The following is a 12,077-nucleotide window of genomic DNA, read 5'->3' as shown; positions in this document are numbered from 1 at the left end:
CTCAGATATCAACTTTCTTATAGTTGAATAATCTGCTTCAAAATTTCAAGATGTTGCAAGATGTTCAAGTGCAATCCTGTATGAACTGCTTATTTGAAACCTCCCATATTTTAATCTGAATCAAATCTCTGTTATAACTCGACCCTGCTACAACCATTCCTTTCTTATTTTTTAATTCATGTTACAGTAAATTAGTGGACAAAATCATTCTTTTGTTACTACAATTAAGGCTTCTTCTTTTAGACATTTAACATCACATTATTGTAGTTCTTTGATATCAGAGATCATTTGTAAGTTGAATGACCTGTGATAGGCTACCCCAGTCACATGGCAGTAAAATCCTAAACCATAACATTGCCACTATAACATGCTTGACATGAAAATGGATTTTGTCAATGCTGAATGTACCTGCTGTTACTCTGGCTAAACATCTCTGATTCATTTGTCTAGAGTGTAGTATTTGAAAAGGCCATATTTTGCCTGCATGTTCAGTGGAAAACTAATTTTGCTCAGCAAAGAATTTTTCCTCACATCCATGTGCAGGTGAAGTTTGTCAAAAGTCTTCAGAATTGTAAAAACATGCACTTGGCCAACAGTGCCAGATATGTTTTAACACACACACACACATATATATATATATATATATATATATATATATATATATATATATATATATATATATATATATATTCTTTGAGACCCAATAACATACATTTCCTGTCTGTTTTCCCCAGTTTCCCCAGTCATATTTTGTTTTAGTACATGTTCATTTTAGATACAGGAGCATCATTTATTTTAATAAATTCAAATCCACCACTATTTAAATTCTTTGCCCAGACTTGAAACATTCACAACTCTTCTTTAAGAGCTTTAAAATCTCTTTTGTAAGCTTTATGTGGTGAAAACACATTTCATAGTAAATAGAATATCAGTCCCAATTTCAGAACTTGCGCACACCTTATTTAGAATCCAATGTATAAATTTTGTTGTTACCCATTTTTAATATCACTTAGTTTTTTTTACAAGGTCCTATTGGAAAACATTTTAATGGAATTGTCCTACCAGTGAGTCTGCTTTCAGGACCTTGAGGTTCAGTGATGCTGAAATCAAGAATTTAAAAGAATGTGTGGATTTGAGTCTGAGGGTTTCACAGCACTCCACGCCTTTGTGGCAGACCCCCTGCAAAATGCAGTCACTTGCACACACACCCATACTAACACACAGCTTACATGCACACAAGCGCGCACAACATAGTAATGGCTGTCAGGGGGCCATGGTGAAAGTAAACAAGGGCAGATAAGCAGTGAATCAGAAGGACGCCAGCTGCACATTCTAATCTCTTTACATTTTCTCTTTCTTCTATTGAACTTTTATCTTATCTTGGGGAACGTCTTCTCTAAGCATTCCTTCTCGGCCTCCCTGTCTCTCCCTTTTCCCTTTTTTTGTCCGAATATAACAAGCCACGGCATACCAATCCACATTGCACAGTCAAAAGGGCAAACACACTTTGATCTGTTGTCATCTGCTGACCCAGAGAATGAAAGCTCAAAGACATGAAAAAAGTAAGTTGCTCTCTTCTAAGAAATTGATACACTTTATTAATGACACATCAGGTTTAAACCTTATTTGTCCGAAATACTCCACTGTGTGATCCTAGGTAAAAAATAGGGGTGTGCCACACTGCAAAAAAGATGAAGACGGCAAAAAACAGATGAAGAGGTCTTCTTCCATTTTCTGACAGTAGAGTTGTCAACCACAAGGGGTTTGAGAGGACTAGGGGTGTTTGCAGAGGGTTATGGGTCAGCAAGCTGGGCAGACACCCTCCCCCTAGGGCACCCACTGATCAACCATAGTAGAAGGCCTCAGCTCTCCTCCACAAACAAACGCCAAGCTGTCTGAGCAACATGTCACAGAGCTTTTAATTGCTTGTTCCTGTCTCTATCTTCTCTTCCCCCAGCATACTCATCCATACTCTTTTTTTTTTGTATGCTGTCTTTCCCTTGTCTTCCATACACATCCCCCATCTAATTTTCCTTTATATTTTTGCTTTTTTCGTTATTTATGCATACAAGACTCGACTTTTATTTAATTAATTTATTTATTTATGTTTGTTTTATATTTTTTTTCTTTCGTTCAGGTTATTTTTTTGTTATTTATTTATTTGGGTGTATGTTGGCTACCGCATATTAATATTCCATATGCACACCCACTAGAAACCTGAGTGGTCTAAGTGGAGATGTTTAAGAAGTTTTTGTGGGAGAAACATATAACTAAGAATGAAAGTATGACCTTTTAATTGTCAATCTATTGTATTTTTCTGGTTTTTCCACAGTACTGTTGTAACTGGGTATCGAGTCCTGAACCCTTGGACACGCCCCTTGACCCAATGCTGCCAGACTGTCCCCGAGTTTCTGCAGGTATGAAACCAACAGTGCATCAACATAAGCCCACAATATTATTATCTTTAAATATTTAGTATTATCATGCAACTGTTTTCCATTCCAAATACAACTATTCTATAAAGTAATTGTTTTTAAAACAGGTGAACAATAAATTACTTATACACATATAGACTATGAAAACCTTTTTTATTCAATTTACAAAAGTTGGAAAATGAAGTGGGTTGAATCATGTTATTTAGGGTAGTGCTGTATGGAATGTAGAGGATCTCATAGTTTTGTTCATAGAAAAGTAATTAGCTACTCTCAAATCATTACTACAGAGCCCTCACGTGTAGCATGGACGTTTAACATCTCCACTAGCAGGAAGAGTGTTAAGAAAAAATCTAAACACACAAACAAAAAAAATGTTGTTTATTTTTTTTTGCAAAATATTCATGGTAAAATCTTAAAGTATTAGAGAAGTGTTTTACAGAGACTTCAGACTTATATAAATGATTAACAAATGCAGATAGGTGAATTTATTTAATAAATTACTGTAGTAATAATACAGTGCTGTGAAAAATGTTTTGTCCCTTCTTGGTTTCTTACTATTTTGCAAATAGTAAAAAATGTAGTCATGGGTTAGTCATGAGTTAACCACATTTTTTGGAAACTGAGTCCTGACTAAACCCATGCATCACCACTGCCAGACCTGATCAAAAAACAATTAACTTAAATAGAACCTTTCGGCCATTTCTAAGGCTTTAGGAGTCCAATGAACCACAGTACTTATCCACAAATGGAAAAAACTGGGAACAGTGTCAAACCTTCCAAGGAGTGATCAACCTTCCAAAATTACTCCAAGAGTACAACAACTACTAATCCAGGAGGTGACAAATGAACCCAGAACAACATCAAAATAACTGCAGGCCTCACTTACCTCATGTAAGGTTAGTATTTATGATTGGACAAGAAGAAAGACACTGGCCAAAAATGGCCTCCATGGGAGAGTTCCACAGCAAAAACCTGTACTGACCAAAAGGAACACATGGCTCGTCTCACATTTGTCAAGAAACATCTTGATGATCTCCAAGACTTTTGAAAAAATATGGTTTGAACTGTTAAGACATAAGTTTAATTTTTGTGAAGGTGCCAGGCATCTGGCATAAAAGTAAAACTGCATTTAATAAAAAAGAATATCATACCAACAGTCAAACATGGTGGTGGTAGTGTGATGGTCTGGGGCTGCTTTGCTGTTTCCAGACCTGGACAGCCTACTGTGATTTATGGAACCATGAATTGCACTGTCTACCAGAAAATCTTCAAGGACAATATTCAGCCATCAGTCCATGACCTCAAGCTCAAGCTCACTTTGGTTATGCAACAGGACATTAACCCGAAACACACCAGTAAGTCCACCTCTGAATGGCTTCAAAAAACAAAATTAGGTTTTGGAGTGACTGAGTTAAAGTCCAGACTTCAATCCAGTTGAAATGCCGTGGTGTGACCTTAAATGCTTATGCATTCATGCTCAGAAACCCTCCAGTGTGGCTGAATTAAAACAATTCTGTGCAGGAGAGTGGGCCTTTTTCCTTCATAAATAAAATCACCATTTAAAAAACTGCATTTTGTATTCACTGCAGTTATATTTGTCTGATATAAAAGTTTGTGTGATGATCTGACCCATTGAAGTGTGACCAATTTGCAAAATAGTAAATAAAAGGAAAAAAAAATCAGGAAGGGGACAAATACTTTTTCACTGCACTTTATGTATATAAATATGATGTTTGGTACATCATTAGCCCTTTTAGAGCCGATTGTGACAGATGATTGTTAGAAAACTGAGAGGCCAAAACTAATGCAACTTATCTTGCAACACTAAAGAAGTTGCACATGCTACAGAAACTTGCAGTTCGACTGTGTTTGCCTATTGCCACCATACCCCCCCCCCCCCCCCCCCCCAAATTATAAAAAAAAATAATAATAAAAATAAAAAAAATGCACACCCACACATTTGTGTTGTTTTTTTTTTTTTGTTTGTTTTTTTTTTTTTTTTAAATCATCCACTCTGTCTTCAATAGTCATTACTCCTTTCCTATGGAGTTCAGCTTCCTGTCCTCATACCCTCTCTGGTTCACTGGCCTTGATGATGTCACATCCATCATAAGAATGTGCCCTTAATGTAGGATTAGGGATGAAAGCTGTAATCCTCAACATGACTTCTGATAAGAGATGATGATTGCAATGTTGTTTGAACAGTAACACACATACACAATCAAGCACACACTGAAAAACTCACAAAAAATTAACCCTTCAACTATAAACAATATATCTGTCACAGGTATTAAAACACCTGCTTTCATCCCACATATGTGCACATCTAAGCATTAGTTGTTATATTTGTAGATGCATTCATGTACACCAGGATATTCACACTGGTGTCACATCTCTTGTTTCTATCATCACTCAGGAGGTTTTTGCTTTGTGATTTTATTTTCTTCAAATGGCTCAGTAACACCAGGGTGAATGTATAGGTCATTTTACACATGCTCCACATGTCCATGAGTACATTTCTATCAGTCCCATCTCATCTCAGTCACTGAAATGGTTTGTTCCATATTCAGCCATGTGGGTGGCTGGCCTGAACATCTACAAGTGAATCAGCTCCTTGAAATGTCATCTAGCCATCAATACAAAGCCCATGCTGTCTTTCATGTCTAAATGTCAGTTTTGTACTTTGGTGACTTATGTTTCTTTCTTTGACCGCTGTCAATCAAAAGACAGAAGTGGTTGTCCCAAAATATTGAGGTCACCTTCTTCTTAAACTTTTACCATGCCAAACCTTAACTCAAACTTAGACCTGTTTCAGAAAGCTTCTTTTCAGGGTGCATGCACTATTGACTTCTGTACTGTTGACTTTTGCTACTTTTAACTTAGCTGAAAAGATCGGGGTCTCTACCCTCTTAACAGAGCTGCCAACTCAGCTTGTCTCTGGTCTTTTGGTTGCAGTTTCTGATGTCAAAGGTTGACACAGTCATCTTTGTGTGTCCTTGGCAGCCTGGCAGGTTCACAAGCACCAACCATTGTGGTGAAAGCTACAGCAGGGCAACAGAGGTGACAAGGTTGAGAGAAAGTTTAAGGAAGGCTGTCAGGGTACCGTAACCCAACAATTCAATCAGCATACATACCACCATGACTACTGTTGTCTGTGTTGCTATGGCATTAGTCTGTGGGTATGTGTAGGTGTTGTGAACAAGATAAAGCCTCTCAGCAACAGAAAATAGACAAGTGAATCCTTGCTGTCATACACGACATGTGTGTGCACATATGCAGAGGCACACATCACAATGTGACCCACTGCTCTTGTGTGTAGCCAGACTGAGCTAGCCTTGGGGCAAGTTTGGGGCTGCTGTGGAGAATGGCATATGATCAGACAGACAGTAAAATGTCTAAGGGCTTGCAAAGTACCAAATGGGCATTGGTCATGCTGCATCGTGGGAGAATGGGATGAAGGGTAGATGCAGCTGTTGCTCTATTGCTGTCTCTGCATCTGTTCTTTCCTTTCTTTTCTTTATGTTCTGACTATCTCAATGGATCTGCCTCCCTAACCCTACCTCTGCATCCGGCCTCCGTGTGTGTGTGTGAATTGATCAAATGATGACTGTCATCCGAGCAGACTTTTGACAGAAATCCTCTAAATCATCCATTAGGCACTGCTGGTTTACCATCATGGCATTCTGACAAGGCTGGAAAACCAGGAAAGGAGGAAAAATAATGCATATTGTGCTAGCCTATTTCCTCTTTTTATGTGATCTCCTGGATTGATTCACATTTTATTTTGTTAATTAGCCCCCCCATTCATTTATTGAGTAATTTATTTGGTCAAGAGAGAACAAAATGAAAAGATAAACAGTGTCACTGGAGAGTATCACAATTCCCATACATTCAAGCACTTATAAAAATTTAAGGTGTAACTTTTAAATATTGTATGAATAATTAATTACTTTGTATTTATTTCAAAATGATTTGCATTAATTAATTAATGCTATGCTAACAACTCAGCTGCGCCAGGGATTCAGTCGTCACTGGGAAGTGCAAAACATGCTCATTTTAAGAAACACATTAACAAATTAAAAAATAGAATGGTTTAGAAGTCCCATTTATTTCATAAAACACATTTACATTTTTCAAAAAAGTTTAAAATTTAGGAAATAAATAAAAAAAAATATGAACAGTTTGTATAAATCCTGAGACATCTACAAGTGGCAAAACACAAATGCAACCCATGAAAGCATGGGAAACACTAAAATAAACACTTATATAAATCTATGTTGCCCTTCTCAGCCACTATAATTCAGACTATGTTGAACAGTGTTGACTGCAGTTTAATGGAAAGAGAGCAAAGCAAAAATGGAGTTCAAATATAAAGGTTCCTTTGTAAGTTACTTTGGGAACTTTTTGGTCTGGTGAGGCAGATAATGAGTTGTTTGATCAGTAAAACTGCTGTTTCAAAAGTAGGAAATCCCCCTATATTTAGGAACATGCATATAAGTACACACAAATGCACACACAACTTCCTCCTGGGTGATTACTCATTGTCTAAGCTGATTATTAATTACAAAAGGAGAGCTCTCTGAAGGTAAACACTGATTAATGGCTAACAAAAGTAAGTTAATGTCTTACCTGTACTTTAATTACCAACCCTGTTCTCATACATATGTTCCACCTCAAAACTGTAATTAACCCTAATGGACTGCAGAGAGAGACTTGCATTTCTTCCACAACATGTAGAAGTTGATATATGATTTTTTTGTTTTTGGCCCACCTTTCTTGCTTTTCAAGCATTTTATAATACTAGAATTCAGAATTTAGTTAAATTGATTTCTTGGTTCTGATATTTGGAGAAAAAACCTACGATAGTAGTGTGAAAAAGTGATCCAGCATTATAAAAATGGGAACTGTTTTGTACGGTGGCCTGGATGATCATATGCTTTTTTTTTATTCTGTTAGGGGTCATACGTTTGTAAAATGATAATAACAGAACAGAAACGCAAAGGGTGCATTTGGATTAAAAGCTGGTATGCTGATACACACATTCCATGCTTTCATATCGGATGGGATCCATCCTGCTGCAGGTTTGACTTTACATTTACCCTCACCTTACTGATCCATGCATTGCTGATCATGAAACACTGTAGCTGTCAGCGCCTCTTCATCACGCACACACCATGTCTAATTGGTACTTGTGAGAGTTCATTTTTTAAGAGGAAGCCTAGCTCCACTCTGATGAACCTCAACCCGTCCAACCACTGTTTTTTCAGCTTGGTGTGGTGGAAGTCTGCTGTCTCTAGAAGATTACATGCAAATGTGTGTGTTTGTGTCTGTGTTTTTATATGTATTTCAGTGTTTATTTAGACTAACTGGAAAATGCTGTGCTTGTGTTGCAGGAAATAGACAGGTAAACTTTAGTGAACTGCACCATAACCTTTGACCTGGATTCACTGAGGTTGGATCAGTCTATTGTCTGGGTCACATATGCGACAGATAAAATAATAATGTTATAAAAACTGTTTGAGTTTATAATGAGGTGTTTATGATTTGCTTGATATAATAATTGTTAGATTTGGTTTGTTAGTAGTTTTTCATATCATAAACATATTGTAAACTTTCTTTGTCAGAGGTAACCAAGAGAGTTTACATCATCTTTTGAGATGTAAACTTATTTTGCATTATTATTTAATTGGGACGACACAGGAACAATCTAAAGTCATGTGCAGATGGTTCTGCTCAACGGGCATTAAAAAACAAGAATTTGGTTTATTGATTTCATATTACAGCTGAGGAAAAAATGTTTGTTTTATCTTTGTTATGCTAAGATATATTTGTTCAGTTAGCACAACTGAAGTTATATAGTGAATATATAGTTCTGTGGACAAAGGTAGAAATCTTGTATTTTTTATTTAGTTTAGACAGTAAATATTAATGCAGACTTTGCTCCCATCTGCACGCAAGCCATTATGACATACCACAAACTTGTGTGTACTCAGTGAAGTAAACCACTCCTGACCACCCAGAAAGGAGTGAAGCAATTTTTTTTCAAACAAGTTTGAATTTTTTGGAAAAATTAATAACTAATTTATATATCTGCACTTGTGTGTAAATATTCCAAAGGGAAATTTTCATAGTAGCTCTGGAAAATAATAGGAGCAGAAAATTTATAACTACATTGCATATAAAGCACCTTTCAACAGTTAAGGCTGTTGTAAAAACTTCTTTTTTGTGTGTGTTCATAATGTACATATTAATGAGAAATGTATACAAAAGCATACGAAATGTAAATTAGTGCAGAGTTAGTATTACTGTTTATTTTCATCTTTTGTTCTATAGGTCACAGACAAATTTCAACAAAACATATTAAATATTGACTGTGTCTGGAAAGCCTTGTCTGTAATATTCACTTTGGCTTTTTATCATTTCCTCCACACTCAATCTCTACCCATCATTCCAAGAAAAGAAGAAAGGAGCAACAGGAAAGTATGAGTAAATAAAAGTTCAAATAGATTAAATAAAACAACACAAGTGTCTGCATTGTAGTGTGGTTTTATTAAATGAAATGAAAATTAAATAAAATTTTAAAAATACATTGTTAACCCCAAATGGAATATGGCATTTTGTAATCGGTTTTGTTGTTTTTATTTGTTTTATATGAAAATAAATAAAAGATGACATTGCCTTGTTCTAGATGGTGGTGGCTGCTGGCTTGAATGATATCCTGTACCTTTCTGTCTTGCATTGAACTTGACAAAGCCTTGAACTTAATACACTCTACTGCACAGGCTGTGCCTTCTTCATTGTGTTGTGCATACGAAGGATCATTCATTATCTTCAACTGCTTGTGCAGCATTCTTTCCTGGGCAATCAGCCACAGCTGCTCCAGAGTTATTCCCATCACCGAACCAGCCTTCTTGATTACTTTGTTCATTCTCTTTAAGCTTCTGCTTCTGAAGCTGCTGCCCCAGCAGATGGCTACAAAGCAAGTTACACTTTCCACAACAGACTTATGGAAAATATGCAACATTTTGGTGCAGATGTTGAATGATCTTTGCTTTGCCAGAGTTGTATTGAAAGTCTCAGGTGCACAGTGTGAAGAGAAATGGAGAGTGCAGACCCTTGTGGTGCTTGTTAGCTGCTGACCACCATCTCAGACACATTGCCTTCCAGTTTCCCAAACTGTGCTCTGTTGTTCAGATAGTCATGAATCCAGGTAGTTTGTGAGGTACAGTATCCACCTGGATACAAGGCAAATTGTATCAAAAGCACTAGAAAAACCAAAGAACATGATCCTCAAAGTGTTGTCTGATTTTTAAAGATGAGAGTGGGTGCAGTTATTGCACTAAAGCAGATAGATGATGACATCTTCAACCCCAAGCTCAATATATGCAAACTGGATTGGTCCGGAAAGATGTTAACCTGCTTATTTAGGTAAGCCAATAACATTCTGTCAAGGACTTTCATCATGTGAGATGACTGGTGACTGGTCTGTAGTCATTGAGTTCAGATGGTTGTGATTTTTTTTTTTTTTTTTTTTAAATGCAGGAAGTTGTTTTTTCACAACCGTCTATTTTCTATTATTTTATTTAATTATTTTATAATTTCATTATTTTTGTACTAGATGTGCTCATAAGGGCCATTCTATGTTCACTTTTATTAAGTCCTCACATTTTTCCATTTGTTCTGTTTTTGCCACATGGTCAATCACTGCTGTGGAAGCCGTGAGAAACAACGACTCTTTGTTTTCATTTCCATGTTTATTACTTTTTTCCCACACCTCCAACAGTTTTGTTTAGCAGTTGCACTTGCTGTAGCATACACACATCTGTATGTATAGTAATCAGTTTTTTGTCTGTTCATTCATTCGTTCATTCGTTCATTCATTCATTCATTCATTACTTCATTCGGTCAGTCATTCATTCTTACTTAAATACCACGGAAATATGACATCTCATACTTTATCACACACATGTAAGAGGAAATCTTGGTGTTTTAGAGAATGATCAGGTATGGATACACCTTGTACTGTGTTTTTTTTTTTACTTTGAGTATTTTTGATCATCTTGAACAATAGTTTCTTTTCTGACTCAGCATTTGGGGTCAGATGGGGGCGCTAATGTGGAGGGTACAGTTGGCCACCAGCTGCTCGTGAATCCTCAAGCCTCTTAGCTGCAATGGGTAGTGTCCATCTTTAGTCACTCAGAGGACATTCCCAGATTAGTGCTTTATAGACATGGATCTCATGTGTCCAAATAGCCTCTGCTCGTTGAGTTGATAAAGGCATTAATCTGCCCAGCTTTTCTCACTGACCTCAACATTTGGCATCTACTTAGAAAAGGAACACACAAACCTTGCATTTTCATTATTTGACGAAGGTAGCAGTAGCAAGATAAAGTATGAAGGTGTAAACAAAAAAAGAAGTTCTTTTCATTTAAAACTGTATGGGATACCAGATACTTTTTTGGTTTATGACATGTTTAAAATATCACAATCCAATCCGTAATAGCATGATATGTTTTTGTGGTTAAGGGCTGATTTTAGATGCATTCCCTGGTGTGGAAGTAATCCATTAAGCCTTAAAAAGGAACAGCAAATCCTAACCCCTACTAGCATTTTGACTCTTAGCTATTACATCCATCCTGTAGTCACTGTGTGGTCTTAACAAAGCACAAGTTGTCAGCCAGCAGTTGTCATTATGATGTTATCTGTTTAGCAAGTCCATTTAGATATTCATAATGATTGGCATTGGCCTGGTCAGTAAAAGGATGGGATAATGAAGTCAAATTGGAAAAACACTACGCACCATTTTTTGCTTCCCATTGAAACGATTGTTTTACCACCAGGTAGCCAATTTATTTTCTATATTCTTAAAACATGGAGCATTAATTCACTCACTAGTTCACACTTAATTCTGGAAAACAAACTTAGACAGGTGTTTTAGTCTGTCTGCTATTTTATGATTATTTCCTGACAGAAGTAAACAGTTTGAATCTTTTTTTAAACAATTTTATTACTACTATTACAAAACACTTAAGTTGCTCTCTACCTTTTATCTGGTTTTTAAGAGTTTTGCTTCTTAAAGCTGTTTTATTATGTTTGTTTTATTGTTTATTTTTTATCTTAAAACGAGGTTATTTGATTGTCATGTTTTTTTCTCTTAATTTAAATATATATAATATATAAGATATTTATGTCAGTGATTTTATAATCCCAGTTTGCATGTTTACATTATGCTATGGTTTCATCCATTTACTTGTCCTTGGGAAACTTTTAAAATAATTAAATGCATACTTAATGTAGTTATGAATGTATAATATTTTAAGAAAATTTAAGAAAAAATATCCTTGGATGTCCTTTGATCATAATCACCCTCAAATTACCCAGTTTTTCAGCATCAAGTTGTCAGTGATGCTGAGAATGGAAAATGAAGTCTTTTTACATAAATATGCAAACAAGCATAATGCTGCATTTCATGATCAGCTAGTGATCTTAACTGTCCTTGTCCCTAAGTTGACAGACAAACATTTCTTACCAAATATTTACCAGTCATTTTCAATACAAGGAAAACGACAGTATGAAACAGTATGTGTTACTCTAAGAGTAATTTGTTAATCACTAGATAATTGTTTATTTATTTATCCCATC

At 36.0% G+C, this 12,077-nt stretch overlaps 1 protein-coding gene across 1 annotated transcript in view; it reads left to right on the top strand.

Annotated features, from left to right (window-relative positions):
* arb2a (ARB2 cotranscriptional regulator A) overlaps nucleotides 1-12,077 on the top strand; it is a 157,442-nt gene that overhangs the window by 106,670 nt on the left and 38,695 nt on the right. The window contains exon 10 of the mRNA XM_079251959.1: nucleotides 2,333-2,417. Within this exon, the coding sequence (XP_079108085.1) occupies nucleotides 2,333-2,417 (85 nt within the window). The remainder of the gene's footprint in view (nucleotides 1-2,332; nucleotides 2,418-12,077) is intronic.

Source organism: Telmatherina bonti, assembly GCF_933228915.1.
Source record: "Telmatherina bonti genome assembly, chromosome: 13".
Classification (NCBI taxonomy): Eukaryota; Metazoa; Chordata; class Actinopteri; order Atheriniformes; family Telmatherinidae; genus Telmatherina; species Telmatherina bonti.
The sequence above is the reverse complement of the archived record's forward strand: the minus strand, read 5'-3'. Positions and strand labels throughout refer to the sequence as shown.